We start from the raw sequence: 24017 nt of genomic DNA on the forward strand, positions 1-24017 counted from the left end.
TTGTTTGCAAAATGTTTTGTAGAGGGATGTTTCAAATCATTGCTCGCTTTTATTTTCCATTAATGAAGAGAATTGGAGTCCAAAAATTTTATGTATTTTGAAATATTGATCGGAGCTACTAAGCTACAAATACTTTGTCAAAGAGTAGTAGCAATTATTCAACATTTCTAGTTAGGGTGCTTTTGTGATGAGAGAGAAATTAAAAATGCTAAAAAGTAGTCTAATAGATTGGCATACATAACACATAAGGAATATTGATGGTAGAGTGAATTATGCTAAGGAGGGGTTGAAGGCTCTTGATATAAAAGGGGGGTGAGGATGAATTGTCGAAATCTGGATGTGATGAAATTTATTTGTTTATCCTCTCAGATGTTTTCGATGTCCATGTTAAATAAGGGGTCTTGCTAACAAGTGCCCTAAGGGCATTGTTTAAGGAATCTATAAAGAGAAATTTTGTCTTGAAATTACAAGGAGTAATACCTCAAATTCGTCCTTGAATTATCAACAATCCATCAAATTCATCCCTGAATTTATGGAAATATCTATTTAGTCCCTGAATTTTGCAGACGTCCATCAAATCAGTCCCTCCGTCCAAAAGCACTGTTAGTGGTGATGACATGTCCCCTTGCATGCTGTGTTGTCATGTACACGTGTCAACAAGGCAGCCACGTGTACAGGGACGAAATTGATGGAAATGGAGAAAATTCGAGATTTAACTTTTGAGGGTAATTTTTCCTGTGTTTCCAATTATACCCCTCTATTACCATTGTCTTTCATCCTCGCATTTTTTTCACTCAGAAGCATCAAACCAGTCCCTAATCTTTCACCTTCCCGCCTAAACTGTCACCCTCTTCACTTCTCCAAAATCATCATCATCACCAGCGATCAACCTTGGAAAAAATTCGGTCTTGAAGTCAGTTTCCGTGGATTGTCAAGGTAACGCCATTGAACTTCGTTTTCCATTCACTTCTGTTCGTTTCTCCTTTTTTTGTCCGTTTTTTGTGAATATCGGTTTTAGTTTTAGGCATTATTTTTGCGACTTTTAACTTCATATCATGTTTCGTTGATGTTTGTTTGTGACTGTTGTGTGTTTGATTGCGTTTTTTAATTAGTAATTTTAGGGTTTTTTGGTAGAAACATAATAATTTAATGTCTTAATGTTTGGTTACTAAAAATGAAGAACATTATATTAGTATTGAACGAAATCACGTCCTGATTTAAACATTTTATAAAAAGGGTTTTTTGAGGTTGGTATTGAAGTGTGACGTTGGCCAAATTCGTAGGATGGAAGACTGTATTACGGTAATCCTGCATCACGGTGACTTATGAACATCAAATGGTATGCAATGTATGTCTTTTTATAATCAAAGTGTCTGTCTTTTACTTTTTACTTTATTCAGCAAATGTATGCCCAAGGATCAAAGTGATATCTGGTGTGAAAATTCAAGGACCTATTTGATGGTAATTTCACTAATTTGAGGATCGATATTATGGATATGCATATAATTCAGGGACCATTTTGATTGAAACTGTTTTTATATCAGCCTTTTGTTAACTTCTTTTCTACCAGTAGAAATTAGCTTCAAAACTGTCTGTTTTTATATCAGCATTTTGTTAACTTCTTTTCTACCAGTAGAAGTTAGCTTCAAAACTGTCTGTTTTTATATCAGCATTTTGTTAACTTCTTTTCTACCAGTACAAGTTAGCTTCAAAACTGTCTGTTTTTATATCAGCCATTTTGTTAACTTCTTTTCTACCAGTAGAAATTAGCTTCAAACAATGACCAATGATTTTTTAATTTCGAATTGAATCAACAAAATTAGGGTTTTATGTTTTTGAATTGGGGAAGAACACCTACTCAATTCATGGAAGAATTTTGGAGGATTTTGAACTCTAGGTGACAAATAATAACATTAGGGTTTCATATTTATGTATTTGGGGAAGAAAGAGCCGTTAATTTGGAAGTGGAGAAAGAGCCGTTATTGAGTACAAGGAGAAAGAGCCGTTGCCAATTTTATGAAAATCCATCAATTTGGTCCTTGGAATTTTTTTGAAAATCCATCAATTTGGTCCTTGGAAATTTTCTGTAAATCAATCAATTTGGTCCCTGCTTGCGTGGCATCTGACGTGGCAAGCCTTGTAAAAGGTTAACGTTACACGTCACCTCCGTTATCAGACCAACTTAACGGAGGGACTGATTTGATTGACATTTTGTAAATTCAGGGACTAAATAGATATTTCGATAAATTTAGGGACGAATTTGATGGATTGATGATAATTCAAGGACGAATTTGAGGTATTACTCAAATTACAAGTCAAACAAATATAAAAGTCATTACACAATTTTAAATGTAAAAGTTACTACTCTTAGATGCTTAAACAATGCCCTAAGGGCACTTGTTAGCATTTTCCTTAAATAAAAGTATTCATAGCAAAAGTCTCGATTGGATTGGTTAAAAGATAGTGATGTAAATAAAAACCTTTTTTCATGGAATGACATAAAAAAGAAAGAGAAGTAATGTTATTTATAGTATCTTAGTGAATGGTACTCAAATGGAAGGGGTTCAAGGAGTTCGATAAACAGTGCCTAACCACTTTAAAGATCACTTTCTGCTAGTAAGTTCTGACAGACCTGTGATTAAGAATTTAAATTTTAAATCTATCAATTTTGAATATCCTTATGAGTTGGAGAATCATTTAGCAATAAAGACGTAAAGTAAGCAGTTTTGGATTGTGATAGTTTTAAGAGTTCTAAACCAGATGGGGGTTAACTTTGGTTTTATAAAGAATTTATGGATTGACATCAAAGGTGATTTTATGAGATTTTTGCTGGAATTTTACTTGTATGGTAGACTGGTGAAGGGATCTAATTGTTTATTTATTGATTTAATACCTAAGGTTCTAAACCTCATAGGCTTGCAGACTTTACACCTATCTCTTTAGTTGGTGTATGTATAAAGTTTTGGCAAAAGTGTTAGTGAGCAGGCTGAAATTAGTAATTGATAAAGCGATTTTAAAGAATAATCATCGTTTGTGAAATGAAGATAGATATTGGATGGTATTCTTGTTGCTAATGAAATGGTATGTGATGCTAAAAAATGGAATAAGGAGTTGATCATGTTAGTGGATTTTGACAAGGCGTATGATTCAGTGAATTGTAATTATTTGGATGCGGTGATGGAAAAAATGGGTTTTCGATAAAATGAAGGATATGGATTATGGAGTGTGTTAGTACTGCAACCTCCTCTATGGTCGTTAATGATAGTCCAGCTGGTGAGTTTTGATTTGGGAGAGACTTAAGGCAAGGATACCATTTGTCTTTGTTCTTGTTCTTGATGGCAGCTGAAGGATTAAATGTTTGTTGAATGCTTAAGTTGATGTTGGGGTGTTTAAATGTTTTTATAGTTGGTGATGGGCAAGACCTTCATATTCTTATATCGTATCTTCAGATTGCAATGACACCTTGATAGTAGGAGAAAAATTAGGATGAATATCAGAGCCATGAAGACGAATCTTATCCATTTTGAATTGATTTCGAGGTTAAAGATTAATTTTCATAAGAGTCTTTTAAGGGTGAGACGTGATTACTCTCATCCTTTTAGTTTTAGTTTTATTCGTTATATATGCCTTGTCTATGTTCACCCTAATTTTTTCTTAGAGTCTATATATAAGACCTTGTTGATAAAAACACAAGAAATAAAAAAAAATGTTTTGGCTCTGGACCAAGATCAATCTATGAAGGATCCATGATCCATCTGCGTAAGTTATACCAACAATACAACAAATTAAATCACCATGATCTAATCATGACACTCTGATAACAATCAAACGACAATCCACGAATTATGTTGGAATTCGCGTAACAAAATAACTGCCATAGAAATCCATCGTTCCTTACCCATCAGACGTAAAAGGTGTCTAACTTTTGTCAAAAAAAAAAGGTGTCTAACCCCTTACGAAAAGTACATTTTCAATTTTGTTTAAACCTCTAGACTCTCCTAAAACTTTTAACATTTGAGTCCTTACATGTATACTACCCTTTTACAAAATATTAATGCCATCCTCTGCTGCATTCAATCAACTCCGACCATTGTCTTCAAGTGTTCCATATTATATGAGAAGGATGTGAGATGAGTTGAAATCAAATCCAATCAATGTAAAGTTAAAAACCTAAAATCCAATCAAATCAAATAAATAAATAAAACTATATATACAGTAACAAAACAAATGGATTATCCGTTAAAATCTTTAACAAACCGCCTTAATAAAAGGCAGTAGTAGTAGTATACAAGAGCTACTAGTTGTTTGCAGAAGTAACCTACACGGATCTCATTAGCGCGTGTAAAACCGCCTTAATAAAATTTATTTTTATTCATTTATTTATAGATTAGAAATTATAAATAAATATTATTCTCTTTGATACTTAAGCATATTTCGCCGAAACCGTATCACAAAGACTCAAAACGCAGCGTTTTATTCAATCCCTTTCTTTCTCTCTCGCTTTTTTCTTTTCTCTTCATCGTTCTGTTCATATATTATTTTATTAGAAATAAATAAATACACTCAAAAAAAGAAATAAAAAAAAGACGCAAATCACTGCACAAAACTCTTCCTTGAATACACAATCGCATAACAGCGCGTGTTTCTCACTCGACTCGTTCTTCACAATTTCGAATTGCATACACTCTCTTTATCTTCCAAATTCCAATCCAAAAACTCAACCGCATCGCTTTTAACACTTCTGCAAACTCAATCCTATTCATGGCACATGTATGAATAACAATCTTATTCATTCATTTATTTTTTGTTATTTTTTATTTTTTGTTTTTATTTGAATTTTTGATGAATTGGTATTGTTTCTTATTTTGCCGCATGAATTTATTCTTTTTTATTGGTTTATTTGATTGTGAAAATTTTGTACATTGAAATTAGGGTTATGAATTTTGTTGTTGCAGATGAATGTGTAATGGATTCTATTGAAGGTCAGGGTTTGAGTTTTGCAGAGGAGAATTTTGGAGTGTGCTTCACTTGTTGAATTTGAATCTGTCATTCATTCATGAGGTTTTTGTTTTTTAATTATTACTCTGTTATTTGGATTTTTAATTTGATGTGTGATGAATGAAATTTGAATTTATCTATGGTAGAATTGTTCCACATGATTTGAAATGCAGCACATCATTGGATGCATGTGTAAAACTTTTTTACACTGATTGTGTGTATAAATTAAACTCATTTGCATTGTATTATGAGAAATAGATGCACCGACAGAGTAAAATAGTTTTACGCTGACATCCAATGAGTATTTTGTATCCAGTCAAATCACAGATATTTTGAAATTAGTTGTATGACATGGCAGACCGATGGTTTTTTATTGGATGACATTGCGAAACTATTTTACAATGTCAGTGCATGCACATTGAACTCTTTTATTAATGCATGTTACATCTAATGCTGCTGATATTGTTTACGGATTTAACTCATATATGCACTATCATTGTATGGAGTTTTTACACTGTCGATCAATAATAACTGTCGAATCATTAGAAACATTTGACTTTTATCATAATCACTTCTAAAGACACATGATTGGTTGTGATGTGCTGACAGTGTAAATTTTCTTACACTGACTGTTTGTGAAAATCAAACTCTTATTCCATCATGTTTTTGCTTTTGTGTGAGCCATTTTTGGAAAGTGAATGCATGGCTTCGTGGCTGAAATTGTTCTTCGTTACTTAATTGCTTATGTTGGTGATCCTTTCTTTTGATAGTTATTTTTTTTTCTTTCTTTTTCATGTTCTATTTTCAGATACCTTGGTGTTTTAATAGAAATACTAGGTTTTCTCATGAGAAATATTTTGAATTAGATGGGGTAATATGCTGCAAGATGATATTTGCTTCGTTTAATATTAATATTTGAAGGATGTATAGCTTTAGGTTGTAAGTTACTTGAAAAACTTGGGTGTTATTGGAATGCTATTTTAGGTGAGGTCATCTCCAATGACATTTCCTAGTAAGATTCATAGAGATAACAATCGGTTCTTGCATGTTCTACTTTTGTAAGAATCGTTCGTACGTAAGAACCACTTCTTAACTATTAAAAAAACTAATTGAGGTAACTCATCAAACCCGTTTTTAAGAAATATAAAAATGTGTGATAACTTGTGGGACCTATTTAAAGTTCTTAAAAAGTTGCATCCTTGGAGAGAAAAGTAGCTAAAGTTTTTGAAACTGATGTGGCCTTGTAGGGCTTACCAAAAGTGCTATCGTTGGAGATGCTCTTAGTTTAGTGTATTACTAGTTACCACTTCGCAGACATGTGACATTGGCATGCTAGAAGAGGGACGCGGAATGAAAAATGGTCATCTAATGAAGAATACTAAATTGGAAGCTTAAAAAGAAGGTCCTTAGTGGTTCATCTTATTGAAAGTTAATGGTGACTAGTGAATTTAGATATCTTAATCATACTTTCACTGAGTTACTTATGTCTTGAAGAGATGACAGGGAATTACTAAATTGTGTATCCCATAGAACCTGTGATTGTTATACTAGGTGGTATAAAGTAAACAAAATGATATAGAAAAGGAAAAGTTCACCTGCAATTTAATTGAATGTGCAGATTTAAGAAAGCACTTAATTTCTTCCTCATATTTTTATAGATGAACCATACACTTATTCTGTGAAGGACTTTTGGTGATTTTAGGTGATGATTTATAAATAGTTGTTAGAATTGAAATTAAGAGAAAAGAGAGGGGGTGGGGTGTTGTTCTGTCTTTTTTGATGCATGCTTATTTCAGGGGATATTTCTTTTTACATAAAATTTAGCAAATTTTAGATCTGGGTTCTAAAATATCATTGTGCTTTGGAGATAGATCTTAAAGACCCGTTCCTTGACCTCTTGTTAACTTGTTAGGAAAGGCATGTCAAGCACAGTTCTCTGCATTTCCTCAAAGCAAATGGAGCGGGCTTGCCGCCTTACCCTATTATAGTAGGATTTGAGATGAAGGAATGCTTCCCATGAGTCGCTAGGTCTTAAGGTCGGAGTCCACACCACTTACAAGGCACAATGTACTTTTAGCCCATGATCATTAAAGAATAGCATGCTAGTTTTAACCAACCTCACTATGACCTTGCCTACCCCTATGTTTGCTGACACATAAATCTAATCAATTAAACACAATACTAATCTTCCCTATCATACACTCTAATAATAGAGGCAGTGAACTATGCCTCTAGAAGTTGGCATTGCACACTTAGCAGTTAGAACCTATGTCTCCAAGGGAGATTACACCTCTTCAGATGAGAACCCTAACTCTAAAACACAATGTTATTTGTCTAGGTGGATAAATAAAAGCTATGTCACCAAAATCACAATTTCAATTGTGAAATCATCCCACTCCCTTGGTACGAGTCAAATCGCATGCATAATTGCTTTTCACAAAGATTGGTGCCGAAATTGCAGTTTTGATCGTTAAATTTTATGACTTTGCAACCGTACCCCCCTCTCTTAGATTTCACAATTCCCGTCTCTCCCCCCTCTCATTACCTCTTTGTGCATCCGTTCCTCGCTGAACGGCTGTCCCTGCGCAATCATCTCTGCACAGTTGTCTCCGGTTGTCATTGCGACCATGTTTGTGCCCTCTTTGGAAGAAGAAAGATGGCACAGTGCTGCTGTTAATGGAGGAGGTGGTTCATGGAATAAAAGAAAGTTAGGGTTTCGTTTCTTTCTTGACAGAAGGGTATCTAGGCTATTTTAGGTCCAACTCATGATTATTATTATTATCGTCGTTGTTGTTGTTGTTGTTCAAAAAATGAATGGGTCTTTTTTATTTTTTAATATTATTTTCTAATTATTTTTTAACTGTTGTGTTATGTTCTACATTAGCTTTGGTTTGGGCTGAGTGTTATCCTTGAAAGCCCAATAAAGAATCCAGTTAAGAGTAATAAATTAATTTCAAATATTCCCCAACAATGTTAAATAACTTAAATCTTTTCTTTACAAAATCAATAAATAAATATTTCTTAGCCACAAATAATTTTCTTACTTTCTTAAATCAACTATATTTAAATGGAAATTTTTTAATTTAGTTTATGTAATGTGTTTGTGTAATCTTGCAAACCCCTCGCGATACTAGGTAATCTTGCAACCCCCTCGCGATACTAGGTAATCATGTGTGAAGAATCTTATGATCCTTGTTATGGTTAATCGATCGTACATTTTACAATCTTGCTACCCTTCTCCGATCATAGGCAAGATATCAATCTTGACAACATTGAATAAAAAAGCCTTGCTTTCCTTTGAAAGTGTTTTTTTTAATTAAATTTTTACTATGCTGTTTTGGATGTTATTTATCTTTATCTTTAGAGTAAGCAGCTGGTGGTTTTAAATGGTCCTCGGTCATGTCTCTATGTCAATTGCTTAATTTTAGGTTAAATTAAAATTTGTGGCGTGATTTGGGGTGAATCTTATGATCCTTGTTACGATCAATTGTTTGTACATTTCACAACCTTGTTACGCTTCTCCGATCACAGGCAAGATATCGATCTTGACAACATTGAATAAAAAAGCCTTGCTTTCCTTTGATATTTTTTTTTTATTTACATTATTATTATGCTGTTTTGGATGTTATTTATCTTTAGGGTAAGCAACTGGTGGTTTTAAATGGTCCTCAGTCATGTCTCTGTCAATTGCTTGATGTTAGGTTAAATTAAAATTTGTGGAGTGGTTTTGGGGGTGAATCTTATGATCCTTGTTATGATCAATCAATCATGCATTTTACAATCTTGTTACCCTTCTCCGATCATTGGCTAGATCGCAATCTTGACAACATTGAATAAAAGCCTTGCTTTCATTTGAAAGATATATTTTTTTTAATTATTACTATGCTGCTTTGGATGTTATTTATCTTGGGGACAAGCAGCTGTTGGTTTTAATTGGTCCTCAGTCATGTCTCCATGTCAATTGCTTGATTTTAGGTTAAATTAAATTTGTGGAGTGGTTTAGGGTGAGGGTGAGTTTGTGGGAATGGGATGGATGGGTTGTAGTTATCATGTTTTTCTGTAGACATTAGAACCATGCTAAACAAGAAAATCAAAGATAATCTTGCTTTTGTTTTATATGGTATGGTATTGTTTCTTGATAAATGAATTCAACGTCAGAATATTGGCTATTTGCTGGTTGTTGCTTTTCTATCTAATCATTTATGTAATAATTGCCTTTTGATTTTACTATCACTTTGTAAACCATAGGGTGCTTTTTTTAGCTTGGTGCTTTACATGCTTCTCTGATGTTTTGTAGGGATATGGCTTTGCAGAAGTATGTTCCATCCGGCGATGCACCTACTGTTAGTTTGAAACATTTGAGTTCCAGTAAGGCCCCTGAGAAAACTCAGCCTGATGTAGCAAATCAGAATCATGACATGGATGTGGATGTTGACCTTGGGGAAGTTTATTTTCTCATTATGCGCTTCCTTTCTGCTGGGCCATGTCATAAAACTTGTTCACATCTTTGGAATGAGCTTCTGGAGAATCAACTTTTGCCTAGAAGGTATCATGCTTGGTATTCAAGGAGTGGGGCATCCAGTGGAGTTCCACATGATGATGGTCAATCATTCCCTTTAGAAGATTACAATAAGTTGGCCGAGAGGTATTTACAATGCTTTAGTTTAGTGTGTTCCCCCCTTGGCCTCTATCTGTTGACAATTCTGAGTTTACCTTGTTAAGGTATTGAAAGGTCATCAGCACGAGTCCATTTTATCACCTTTATGCTAGTTTTGTTAACAGTATGGTTGTTTGATTGCTAGTTATGGGTTCTAACTTAGCGTCTAAGTAATGAACAAACGAGGATGCAACTATCTTTATGTATTATTTTCCATTGTAGTATTTTCAATTGATGTTGTAATTAACTGTTGTATAGGTATCCTCATATTGAAAAGGATCACCTGGTAAAGCTTTTGAAGCAATTGTTATTAAACAAAGCCTCCCTGTCACCAGGCATGAGTACTGGAAATCCTCCAAATGCAGCTGATGTACCCACTCTTCTAGGAAGGGGATCATTTTCACTTCTGAGCTGTACGTGTAATTTATTTGTGCTTATTATTATTATGACTCTCAACACTTTCGGTTTCCCTTATTACTGTGCTTTTAATTGAATTAGCTTTGCCTGTCTGTATCTGTATTTATTGTTTTTTTCTTTACTACAGATGACGGGGATAAAGTGAACGAAGAAGTTAAACCACCACCTCCTTATATGCGCTGGCCTCATACGAAAGCCAATCAGGTTCATGGGCTTCATTTGAGGGAAATCGGGGGTGGTTTACCAAGACACCACCGTGCACCATCTATACGTGCTGCATGCTATGCCATTGCCAAACCTTCTACTATGGTACAGAAGATGCAAAACATCAAAAGAATAAGAGGACACTGTAATGCTGTTTATTGTGGTAAGCTATTTTATATAATACGAGAAAGTATTTAACCTTTTGTTTAATTTTTAGTTGTCCGTGTTTACTTACTTCTCTTTGATGGTTATAGTACAACCTATTACTTATTTTTATTTCAAAATAAGATGACCGATACAAGAGCAAGTCTCATATCAAATCTGAGTGCGAAAAATGAGACACTGATTCCTATTCATCAAGATATATTGAAGCGCCATCTGTGCCATTAATACACCCTTTGGAAGTAGTAAAGAAACTTCAAGGTGGAAAAATAAAAGAAAAATAAAGGAATGCTCATGAAAATAATAAAGAGGATTTAAATTTGCTGCGGTGTTCTAGGAGTCGTGTAGGTGAGGGAAGTCAGGTTATTCCTTGATAGTGTCTATTATTATTCTAACATTGCTACAGCGTTACTTCAAAAAATCAAAATTGAACTAAATTACTCCCACCCAAAGGAATAGTTTGTACCCAAAATTTGAAAGGAGGGATGAAGATTCGATGATGTAGGGAAAAATATGGTGTTTGATAGAGGATCATTTGATAGAAAGATGTGGCATTATGAAAATGAGTGTAGCAAACTTCCAAGTTTTGTTGGTTATTCTTGCACACACTTCTTACATTAAACAATTTATTAGCTTGATTCCATCCTTTTCCTGTATTATATTAATTATGTGAAAACCTCAAGGTTAAAATCCCTGCTGTCTCTGCGATCAACAAATTTGTAGTTTTCCTTTGCATGACAGAGAACGTGGATCATATTTTACCCAACTCCATTAGGTCTGTTTAGCCAAAGTATCCTTGCTTTTGTTTCAATTATGTTCCATCAGTGCGTTTTGAATATTCATAAATTTTTCACTTCCTATCGGTTTTGAAAAGCCAAGAATACTCTATACTCGCCCCTTTTCTTTTAATGCATTAGATTGCTTTTATTAAAGAGGAAAAGGGATGAAGTACAATTGAGTGGAAAATTTAAATACTCTAAAATAAAATACATCAAACCCCAAGGAACTTGGAAAATCTAGACTGCCCCTAAGGTACCCATTTCCAGTCTATGGATGTCAGAAATTGAAACTTCTTGCTCAAAATAGCCAGAGCAGAACAGGAAAGGAGTTAGCCACAAACACAATTCCGTGACATGGAAGTTTGGGGGAAAAAGGTCGCCCATAAAGGAGAAAGCCTTCTACCCCAAATGCCCCATACAATTGATTAAACATTATGCCACAAAATCATAAAATTAACACAAATGCCTGAATTAACAAGACAGGAGAAGCTCCCCTCTCATTTCAAATATGTACGATATCATTTTAAATATGTACAATATTCTAAGTAAACTCAACTCATTTACTGTACCTTCCAAGATGACATAAATAATAAATTCATGCTGTGTGGGTTTTACTATGAGTATTATTTCCCTTTCTGTTTTTTATGAATTTTTCTGTGTTTTTGGAGTTGGGCTGTTTAATAATATCATGCAACTGAGTTTCCTTTTTCTACAGCTATATTTGATCGGTCAGGACGATATGTTATTACTGGTTCAGATGATCGACTCGTAAAAATTTGGTCAATGGAAACGGCATATAGTTTGGCCAGTTGCCGTGGACACGTTGTGAGTCTTTTTTTTTGGTACTTAAAATATGTTTTCTCCTGTTTGTATAGATTTATATTACTTCAATATTTGCTGACCATTAGATTGAATTATGTTTGATAGGGTGACATTACTGACTTGGCTGTGAGTTCAAACAATGCTTTAGTTGCATCCTCATCAAATGACTATATCATTCGAGTTGTAAGCTTTCATGCGACAAATTCTGCAATTGTTTTGTATCTTCTCTCCCTTTTATCTCGAACTTTGGTTCTTAAAATTTGACTATTTGGTTTTTATAGTGGCGCTTGCCAGATGGCTTACCGATATCAGTTTTACGGGGACATTCTGGAGCTGTTACAGCCATAGCCTTTAGTCCCAGACCTAATGCTGTTTACCAGCTTTTATCGTAAGTCTAATGTTTATTAAAGAAAAGGAGTTTATAATAGTCTTGTGGTTGGCTTTTGCAAAAAATATCCTTATGCTTGGTAGTGTGGATGCATGTTGAGTGAGCAAATGCAAGTTATGCAATAGTTTCATTCGATTTTACAAATATTGTAGTTACTGATCCAGTCATGAGGTTTATTTAAGTCCCAGTGGGTAATTATAACCATCGTCAAAATATATATAGTTTGCTGTAGGTAACATGTGAGCTTTCTCAAACCGTAATATGGGCTAATATGTTTTTCCCTGTGGGTCCATTTGTTTCAATGGATTGGAGGGGGGGGATTTTAATGGAGGGGAGGGGAAGGGAAGGGCGGGAAAGAGAGATATTTTAATTAAATATGTTTGGTTCAAAAGAGAGAAAGGGAGGGATTTTAATTAAACACATGTTTCGTTCACAAGGCGAGGGAGGGATTTTAAAATTAATTTACCTTTTTGCCCTTAAAATTTAAGTAAGAATAATTTTAAGTTTTAACATTAATTTAAGGATAGTTTTGTCAATGTAATAATGACATTAATAATTGCACACTTTTCCTCCCCTCCAATAAACTCCAATTTGGGGGGAAGCAATAAATGAGTCTATGAGGGGTTTTGCTCCCCTTCCCTCCCCTCCCCTTCTAAAAATTGAACCAAACATGTCAAATTAAAAATATTTCCTTCCCTCCCCCCCTCCTCTCCCCACCCCACCAAAAACTCAAACCAAACGGACCCTATATCACTCAGAAATTATTGCATGCAGGCATGTTTGTATTGAACTCTTGACGGTTAATTCTTCTGTTTTTCAGCTATATTTATTTAGGAGTGGCACATACTTGTCTATGAAATATTAAGTAGCTACTTTATTATAAATTCACTAGTTACTTTAGCTAGTTTATGAAAGATCGTCTGCGAGAGTTGGATTGATGCATCAATTCATTAAGTGGGCATTTGATTTCGTCTATTTGTTGGTTTCTTGAATCAATACTATGCTGCGTGATTATGGCACTAAGAAAATATCTCTTATTGACGGATTCATGACACTATAGGTTTTGCATGCCTTTAACCTTTTAAATTGGTTTCCGTGGATGACCCTTTTGCTTACGCATTCCAGGTTTTCCGTTATAAATTAACTGTAATGTTTTCTTTTTGCAGTTCCTCTGACGATGGAACTTGTAGGATATGGGATGCAAGGTATACCCACTCAACTCCAAGATTATACGTTCCAAAGCCATCTGATTCTACTGGTTAGTTGATTCTTTTGTTAGCTAAGATTGTGATGCTTCTTCTTGGTGAAAACTGAAAAGAATTAACTTGATATAACATATTGTTTCAGGAAGGAGCAGTGGCCCATCCTCAAATACAATGCCACAGAGTCATCAAATTTTTTGCTGTGCATTTAATGCTAATGGAACTGTCTTCGTCACTGGTAGCTCTGATAATCTTGCCAGGGTATATACATAAATATAGTGTTTCTTCATCGTTATAGAGATGCATTAGTATATTCTGTAGTCTTTATTATTGAAAACAAATGTAGGATCTATGAATTGCCATCTATTTTTACATTTAGTTATTTCTTCCCCTTTTGATTTTCTGGCGTGTGCGTGAAAAAATAACCTCTCAAGGGACTGCAGATGGATTACTCTTCTCCAAAGCAAAATCTTTCATCCCTGTTCAAGCTTTTTATAAGAAACCAATGTCCATATTCAATCAACTTCAACCATTTGTTGTTTAGTACTTGTTGATTTCTGGTGTCTTCATCAATTAATGGTTATCTCCTGCCAGTTAGTTACAACCTTCTAGGTTTTAAGCATTTTCTGTCCACCCTGAGATGGTCAATGACCATTTTTGTATGGTTGTCAAATGTTAACAATACATTTTCTGTGATTTTGGAACCTGAAAACTTGCTCTGTAAACAGTTTCTAAGATTTTAGAACCTTTTCGACATATTAGGCATTGCTAGCTTCTAAATCAAATTTATTAATAGCATGCTATAGTGGCGGAGCAGAGTGGCTCGTGCCTGCTATTTGAAGAATGTAGATGAGCTGTTTAAAGTCAGTGCTGCCGCGGCCTTTATGGTTGCCCAGATCACAGCCCGTCTTGGTCACGACAGCTGCCAATGGTTTCAGAGTAGTATTTGGAGATATTTTCTGTATTTTTCATGTAGAAAAAGTGTTCAAAAAGAGTAGTATTTGGTGATATTTTCGGTATTTTTCATGTAGAAAAAGTGTTCAAAAGAAATAACCCCTGTGTAGCCTTTTATCGTTCCTTAAATTTGAACGCAGTTATGCAATCCCAGGATTCCCGGCCTCCTCTCGGTGAGCCGAGCTTCCAATTCGACCTAGCCCCCTATCCGGCGACCTTTTCTGTAACTCAGCCTTCTGTGTTGTTTGTTCTTTTTTATTTTTTCTAATAATAAAAAAATAGCCTTTCAAAAGTTAATTAGCTGTGTTTTTTATGCATAATCACGCACATGCCCAGCTCCACAAAAAAAATAGCTCTTTAAAGCTTTTTGTGCGTTGGTTAAACTCACTGGTACATTGACATAGCACGGCAAGGGAACAATTTGAAAGGTTTGGACAATAGGAAGAGCGTGCCCTATGACTTCTTGTTGTTAATTATGAATACTTGATGAAAGTTTTGAAAGGTTTTTTTTTTTAACTCTTAAAAAAATGAATACTTTATGAATTTTGAGTATTTTTTAAGCATTTCAATCTATATAGTTTTAATTATTGCAAGGGTTTTTGGGGTCAGCCGTGACACGATTCTGAGATTCTTAGCTATGATCTAAATGCATATTTGGCTAAGCCTATTAAATAGATTTTAGAAAAACCTGTTCAAAATGTTTGAAGAAAAGAGATTTTTGGTTGAGGGTAGTATAATGAAACCAGACATGTATTAAATATGGATTTCCTGCTTCACAATCTTCAGAGCTAACTGAAGGTTTTGCAGGTTTGGAATGCTTGTAAACTTAGTATGGAAGACGTGGAGCAACCAAATCATGAGATAGATGTACTGTCTGGTCATGAAAATGATGTAAACTATGTGCAATTTAGGTTAGTATTTTCAGCATGACATAATTTTAATAGATGATTTTTTTTTGAATGCTGATGTTTTCACTGCCTCTTTTGCAGTGGATGTACAGTAGCATCTCGATTTTCTACAACAGAAACTTGGAAGGAGGATAATATTCCCAAATTTAAGAATTCCTGGTGTGTGTAGTAGCATCTGAAATGATCTAAACTCCTATCACGCTTCACCTTTCCTTTGTTTCTTATGAGAAATGTCATATATCTAGTTCTCGATTCTTCTGCTATCTGATATATCTAAAATGGCTATATTTCTAGGTTGAATCATGACAACATAGTTACCTGCTCTCGTGATGGGAGCGCTATTATATGGATTCCAAAATCACGTAGGTCACATGTAAGTCTGTCAAATATATTCTCCTTCTACAGATGCTTTCAACTCCATTCCCCCCCACCCCTCAAAAAAGGGAGAGTTGTTTTGCCTACTTTATTGTTCAAATTGTAAAATATTAATTTGTTTATTTAACAATGAATTACTTATGGTAAAAAAACATTTTGTATTTATTTTAATTTGTTAAACTTATTCCATTTAGGGAAAAAGTGGTCGCTGGACTCGGGCATATCATCTCAGAGTTCCACCTCCACCTATGCCTCCACAACCTCAGAGAGGTGGTCCACGCCAGAGAATTCTTCCAACTCCACGTGGTGTAAATATGATTGCTTGGAGCCTAGACAACCGCTTTGTCCTTGCAGCTATTATGGGTAAGTTGGTTGTTTTCTTCTTGTCTTGATCCCCCCTTTTTCTCAATTCTTGGTGTCTTGGGATGAGATGGTGAATACAAAAAGCGCAGTCTTTCCACAGCTATTCAACTCTCCTACACTGAAATTCCCAATCAAATCAGGAGTCGCATGACTAATTCTCCCTCTTCACTATTCATTTTGTGTAAACTCTGTTACCATTAACTTTCTACCGGACAGATGCTAGTCCTTCCTATTACTTATTTATTCTCACCTCACAATGTTATGATCAACTGTCAGCTGAACAGTTACTGTTATTTGCAATTCACGAGGTTCTAATCTTCTGTTCGTTTTCTAGTCTTCCTATCATACACCCTCCTAACAGTGCGTTACTAATATAATGATGCGGCAGTCATCAATTGGCTTATCTTGAAACATGTAAAGTATAAAATAATACTTGACTGTCATCTATCATATCACAGGGAACATTCTAAGCTAGTGTTATAGTCTTGGGGAATCAGCAATTCTAATAGTTTAAATAGTCAATTTAAGATTGATTTTGATATTCCTTTTGATTGAAATACTAAGGTCTTAAAGTGTGGAAAAATATATTCTGAGGTATCATTCAATTGTGTTATGAGCACAAACACTAATTTGAATATGTAGACTAAGCTCTAACAAATGAGGCTAACACAAAAATATTAATAATCACTTAATATGTACCTACAACAATAATTACTTATCTACAGCACTCCCCCAAGCTGTTGAATGAATATCTTATTTTATTTCTAACACACCTGTCAGCTGGTGCTCAAAAGGGATGTATGTCGTTATCAATTCATTATCATCTTTTTCTTGGAAACAAAGATATTGGGTGAGATATGATTGGATATATGTTTATAAGTGGTGGATAGTCCCCACTTTACAAACCGATTATGTAAGGTTTGAGTTAGGGACCCATATTTTAAGAGTTCCCACATGAGAACGTGCAATGTCCTGAAGTGGGCCTTCTATCACTCACTGAGCCTGCATAATGTGCATGAATATAAGCCTCCATAGTCAAGCTTCGGCCTCTTTTGAACAAGAGAAAGCATTTTATTTGTACATTGTTTCGTATGCACTGCATTTGTTATCATGTCACTCTTGTACATGTGTCATGATAATGCAATGACTATTTTGTTTTTGTTTTGCGTTTTGGAAGGCAGTAGTCTATTATTTATCTGACTTCAACTTGCAGATTGCAGAATCTGTGTTTGGAATGCTTCTGATGGCAGCTTAGTGCACTCATTGACTGGGCATACTGAATCTGTAAGTGTTTAATTTCCTGATTTAGGCATATCTCCCTTTTTCCCTACTTTAGTACTTTGCCAGCATTTATACTGTCTTTTGCAAATATAATAATGTATGAGGCGTGACTCCAACTATTTAAGACATATTTAACGCACAAGCTGGACACAGGATGCTTAAGTTTGCGTTTATTAGTTTTTGTTTCAAACAGTTGTATCAGAACATATCATTCTATTTGATTAATTTTCAGAAAATTGGTTTTTTGGTTTCATGGTCTCAATATGATCTCTGTTGAACATATATTATGATTTTGTATTTATTGTATAAGCATATCATATCATGTAAATAGGGATAGAATCTATATTTGTTTTTGTCTTTGTTATCTTGAGCCTATATGTAGTTCAAACACACAGTTACGCCATATGCCTCTATCATCGTCCCTCTTTCAATAATGTCTTATGGTTATCTGTTTTCTAGAATTACCTTTTGGGGTAGCTAGTTGTGACATAGTATCTAGGACCAACTGGTTTAGAGCTTGATTCTTAATACCCACATTTTTTTAAAAAAACATTTGAATTTCAGCACAAGGTAACTAGGATCTTGCATTATCTCCACAGCCCAAAGGACTGTTGTATAAGAGAGCTTGCTAGCGATATATTATAAAACCATTCACGTATTTACTTACAGGTTTTTGACATTGAATTTTATAATATTTTTAAACAATATTTGAATAATTCTTAAAGTAGTTTTTTCCGCGAAGGAAGAATTTTATTGAAGTGATTTTAATTATACCCATTAGTTTACTTTATCTGCTTTTGATCGGCCATGATCATCAGTCTTCACTCTTCAGTTTCTGAACTGCTGATTTTCTCTCTGATGATATGCTAATCTATTCTCTTGGTTTAAATCAAACGCTGACGGGATAAAAGCATGTAATTTTGAGGGTTCATTTTTCTTTGTTTTTTTTTTAGTTTAACTTGTTTTGTTTCTCTGCTCATTTTAGACATATGTTCTGGATGTTCATCCTTTTAATCCGCGGATAGTGATGAGTGCTGGATATGATGGAAGAACTATTGTATGGGATGTGAGTCTTCAGTTTCTTTTATCTTGATTTCTTGTAGGCATTGGCAATCCTCTATCTTTAGATGACTTTCATATTTTTAATGACTTCAGATATGGGAAGGCGTGCCTATCAGGATATTTGAAATTTCACGTTTCAAGATGGTGGATGGAAAATTTTCTCCGTAAGTACAAAATGAGTGTGCTAGCTTCGAATTTTTTTTGCATCAAGTTGGTATTGTATTTTCCTTAAGTTATTCACAGTATCTCATATCATAATTGTTAGAAAATGCGGTTTGAAGACAAATCTTGCTTTGTTCGATTTCTTGCCATGAATTTCTATCAAGTTGTTGATCAGTCCAGCTATCTGGCTAGGCTATTTATATTGCAATTCTCTCCAACTTAACTTGAATCCCTGAGTTGCCTTTCCATCCTTTTTATTTATTTGCGGGGCAATACATTACTTTCTTGTAACAAAAGCTTTAGCTTGAGGGGGAGTGCTAGAAAATAAAATAATATCTCGATATTATGCCAAATTATCTTTGTTTATCTCCTAGGATCAGTTTCCAATATAAGCATATTTTAAATTATCTTTAAGTGCATGGACTATAGCTATTTTATGTCATGAATTCATATGCACACTACCTTATGGATAGGGATGGGACATCAATCATACTATCCGATGATGCTGGTCAACTATATATATTGAACACGGGCCAAGGTGAATCCCAGAAAGATGCCAAATATGATCAGGTACATACAACGTTGAATGTTAACTGCTGTGTTACTCTTTCATTTGTTACTGTTTTGTTGCTAATGTTGTCTGCAAATCTGCAGTTCTTTCTTGGTGATTATCGGCCTCTCATTCAAGACACGCATGGTAATGTACTTGACCAGGTTAGTTGATCGCTTGCTTGCTTCCCTTTTCGTTTATGATGCTTTTTGAACATCTGTTTTTGCTCGTTGTCTTGCCTACTCGTTTGCCTTTTTATTGTTTGGGCGGGGAAAGGAGTGAGGCTTTTTTTTATTAATATTTCTATATTTTTCTTTTTAGTCCATATGGGCAATTTTTTTTCCTAGAGTACTCCTGGTCAAAACTGACTTTTCAATGCCTATAGAAAAACAATTCAATTATTAAGTATTCTGTTACATCAACTTTCACATGTAGTAAGAAGAGTAAAAATAATAAATGAAATGTCAATACAACAAACCCAATGTGGAAGTCTAGTGAAATATTTAATTTTCACACCGGCACTTTAACTGATGCATTTTGTGGTGGACCGTCTACCCACTGCTTCTGTAATAAGTTTTGTAGATACACAAGTTTCAATTGCAATCAATGAAATCTATTGTTGTAAAGATTTCTTTCTTTGATGTTTTGGGTTTTATTTAGAATGCTTGCTTTATTTTCAATCTTACACCATCTGCTTTTCTAATTGTGTGATATTTAATGAGTCAGGAAACTCAGATCACTCCATATCGGCGTAATTTGCAAGATTTGCTTTGTGATTCAGGTCAGTTTCAGTTCTTGGTTCTAATCTTTACACCTATTCACACACGTAATGTAAACATATTGTTTCTCCCCACATTTATTCATTGGTTGTTTGTTATATGCTGGCAAACTTCAGCAATGATACCATACCCAGAACCTTATCAGAGTGAATTTCAGCGGAGACGACTAGGAGCTTTAGGCCATGATTGGCGCCCATCACCGCTAAAGCTTGCTATTGGCACTGATTTCAGCCTGGACCCAGCGTATCATATGCTTCCATTGGCTGACTTGGACCAGCTAGCAGAACCCCTACCAGAGTTTATAGATGCTATGGATTGGGAGCCAGACATTGAAGTGTTAGTTGATGATACCGATTCAGAATATAATTTAACTGATGATAGTTCTTCCCGGGGTGAGAAAGGATGTTCAAGCTCCAATGCCTCTGGTGATCCTGGTTGCAGCACAGATAACAGTGACGATGAAGACACTCACATGGATTGCATTCGTAGATCGAAGAGGAAAAAACAGAAGACCGGCGTAAGCACACAAATAGAAAGTATATAGTGAATACTTGTTATGTTTGAAATAAATTTAAATTATTCCCATTTTCTTCTCTGCAGATTGAGACTATGACTTCTTCTGGGAGACTTGTTAAAAGGAGGAATTTGGATGAGTGTGAAGGCAATGTTCACAGTAGTAGCCGAAGTAGAAAGGGAAAAAGTGGAAAAAAATCATCAAGGAGGAAATCTTCAAAATCAAAATCTTCAAGACCTCGAAGAGCTGCTGCACGCAATGCTCTGCATTTATTCTCAAAAATTACAGGTACACCAAATGAAGGAGAAGAAGATAGTTTGGTTGGTGATTCTTCAGATAGTGACTCAACATTGCAAGAGTCTAATATTGACAGTGATGAATCCGGTAGAGCTTCCCAGAATGACCAACAGAATTATTCCAAGGGAAAAGAAGTATTACTGTATGAATCAGAGGACTCAAAATCTCATGAATTGACTGAGACTCGTGTAAACAGGAGGAGGTTGGTCCTCAAATTGCCAATTCGGGATTCATCTAAACCTGCGCTCGAGTTTGAGAACCAGGCTGAGTTGGTTGGCTCATCGTCAAAAACTGCACAAGAATATCCTGATTTTAATAGGAAGAGACCAAGTTCTACAGAGCCAGGATATTGTTTGGGCAATGGAAGTTACTCTTCAATTGAAAGAACCGATCAAGTAAAACTTAACCAGGTAGCAGACCATGTAGACTTGCTAGAGAAACTTAGATGGGGGGTGGTTAGAGCTCGTTCAGCTAAACCTCTCAGAATGAGAGAAGATGTGCCACCAGGTGCAAATCCCAAATCTGTAGAATGTCCTAACCATCTCAATGAAGAAGAAATTGTTAGTATTGGGCATGACAGAGAGGACAAGGACTTCAGCGGTACATCAACCCCTGCTTTAGAAATCCAAAATGGTGATAAGGTAGATAGTTTGACAGAAATAAATGAAAATTGTGCTGGCACTACCTCTCAGCCTTTCAATCTTACTGAGAATGGAGAGCCACTCACAGCTTCCAGCAATTACAGGAATCAAGATGAATCACTAGTTTCTGCAAGCATGATTCCTGAGAATAATATTTTTGTACCTGTCGGCCAAAGTGGGGCTGACCAACTACCTGAACCAAATATTGGTTTTCCTTCGGTTTCAACAAAGCTAAGATCTAAAAGGGGTACAAGGAACCCTGAAAGTCCATGTAAGCCTGAAACAAAATCTTCAGTGCTAAACAATAATGCATCTAGCAGTAATGCTAATATTAATGTGAACAATGAAGAGCATGTGGTTGTGGTTAAGGATGACATCAATACTGGAGTAACATCTAATCAGAGAGAAAATGGTTCTCCGAAAGTTGATGTTCAGGCTAAACAAGTTAGTACTTCTCATGATTCTCTAGAACCACATTCAAATAGAGATAAAATGTTCAAAGCAGTTTATAGAAGATCAAGATCACATAGGGCTGTGACTAATTTAGCTGATGGTAGTGGCTTGGGAGAATCCACTTCAAATGGCAGCAACAGTAATTTTAATGTGGCAGTGGACAGTAATGGCATAAATGAAGCTCTTCATACCAATGGTTCCCTCGAGTTGGAACAAGGTTCTTGTGTCCCAAATAATGAGCAGAGTAATCTTAAAGTGCAGCAAGGAAATGGGTCTTGTATGGTTAGAATTCCTCAGAATGTTTCACCAAATAAAGGAAAACTCACAGAAGAAGAAAGGGGTTCTAGTTCAAAATTGACTGTTGGTTTGAGGTCCACTAGGAATCGGAGGTCTACTTATGATATCCGTGAGACTAGTCCTGTAAATAGACGGAAATCACTACAATCTGCGGTGAAGGGGTCCTGGTTGCTGTTATCAACACATGAGGAAGGATGTAGATATATTCCTCAACAGGGCGATGAAGTTGTATATCTAAGACAGGTTAGTACTGAAACACTACAAATACACCTTTTGTCTCATTTATAGTATTTTTATAATTTTTGCATGTAACACCTTTTCCTTTCTTTTCTTTTTTTTCTTTTTTTATTTTATTTTAAAGTTTACCTTTTGAAAATGTCACATTTTCAGGGACACCAGGAGTATATAGAATATAGCCGTAAAAGAGAGTCGGGGCCTTGGGTGTCACTTAAGGAACATCTAAGAGCTGTTGAATACTGTAGAGTTCAAAGCCTTGAGTATTCTCATGTTCCAGGGTCTGGTGATAGCTGCTGCAAAATGACCCTCGAGTTTTTAGATCCAAATTCAAGTGTTGTTGGCAAAACTTTTAAATTAACCCTACCTGAAGTGACTGGTTTCCCTGATTTTCTTGTTGAAAGAACTAGGTTTGATGCTGCTATCCAAAGAAATTGGACACGCAGGGATAAATGCAGGGTTTGGTGGAAGAATGAGGATAACTCCTCCGGTAATTGGTGGGAGGGACGGATTCAGTTTGTAAAAGCCAAATCATCTGAATTTCCAGACAGTCCATGGGAGAGATACAGTGTTCGGTACAAGAGCGACCTCTCTGATGAACATTTGCATAGTCCTTGGGAGCTTTTTGATGCTGATACTCAATGGGAACAGCCTCATATTGATGATCACACAAGAAATAAACTGCTATCTGCTCTCACCAAAGTACAACAGTCAGGAAACACGGTTCAGGTATCATTACAAAATCCATAGCATGCATTTGTCTTTTACCTCTTCAGGTGAATGTAAATATTCACACTTCTATGTGTTACTGATATCCAGGATCGCTATGGATTACATGAATTGGAGAAAATTTCAAATAAATCAAAATTTACAAACAGGTATTCGATCCATTCTTTTTGAAGCAGAACTATGCAAAATGTATCTATATTTTACCTTATATATTTCTGGTGAATTTGCAGATTTCCTGTTCCTCTGTCGATTGAATTGATACAATCAAGGTTGGAGAATAGTTATTACCGTAGTTTGGATGCACTAAAGCATGATGTCTCAATTCTACTGACCAATGCCAACTCGTTTTTTGAAAAGGATTTAGTGATGACAACCAAAATCAAACACCTATCAGAGTGGTTCACTAGGACTTTATCATCTCTATAACTCTTTGCTTCCTTAGGACATGGCCAGTATTATGGTCAAGGCAGCCCCAGCTGCTAATTTTCCCCCATAATTTTTTTTTTTTTTGTAGATATATTCTTCATTGTACCTTTGGATTAGTTTTTTTTTTTTTATCTTGTTTATGAATTAGATTTTGAGGTTAGAGATAGCAAAATCAGGATAAAGTAGCATTTTGCTGTGGAAAATTCTGCGGCCGCCATTCATCATTTGTACAGCTTATTGATAGCAAATGTGAAATTCAAACTCAGAATTTCTTTTGCTCTTATCTTCTGGTTGGGGTAGTTACTACCGGTTCTTCATTATTGAATCGAGGTATAATTCTAATAAATTATGCTTTTGGTTTAA

General features: G+C 35.2%; 1 protein-coding gene across 1 annotated transcript; it reads left to right on the forward strand.

Moving 5' to 3' along the window:
* Positions 1-4629: 4629 nt before the first annotated feature.
* On the forward strand, positions 4630-24017 carry LOC146945277 (WD40/YVTN repeat and Bromo-WDR9-I-like domain-containing protein). The gene is made up of 25 exons (XM_085743616.1): positions 4630-4770; positions 4956-5061; positions 9296-9643; positions 9914-10068; positions 10200-10439; positions 11933-12042; positions 12145-12222; positions 12321-12427; positions 13594-13685; positions 13775-13890; positions 15391-15494; positions 15573-15650; positions 15786-15864; positions 16061-16229; positions 17443-17513; positions 18496-18576; positions 18666-18736; positions 19208-19304; positions 19389-19448; positions 20011-20065; positions 20180-20580; positions 20664-22508; positions 22656-23228; positions 23319-23377; positions 23459-24017. The coding sequence occupies exons 2-25, from the start codon at positions 5057-5059 to the stop codon at positions 23652-23654; spliced, it is 5190 nt and encodes a 1729-aa protein (XP_085599742.1). The 5' UTR covers positions 4630-4770; positions 4956-5056; the 3' UTR covers positions 23655-24017.

The sequence above is a fragment of the Medicago sativa genome, chromosome 2, assembly GCF_051527215.1.
Source record: "Medicago sativa cultivar Bolivia chromosome 2, Bolivia_mono, whole genome shotgun sequence".
Lineage (NCBI taxonomy): Eukaryota > Viridiplantae > Streptophyta > Magnoliopsida > Fabales > Fabaceae > Medicago > Medicago sativa.

Coding starts and splice junctions, on each gene's coding strand:
- LOC146945277 (XM_085743616.1), top strand. Junction 10,440..11,932: donor CTGTAATGCTGTTTATTGTG/GTAAGCTATTTT, acceptor CTTTTTCTACAG/CTATATTTGATCGGTCAGGA. Junction 12,043..12,144: donor CCAGTTGCCGTGGACACGTT/GTGAGTCTTTTT, acceptor TATGTTTGATAG/GGTGACATTACTGACTTGGC.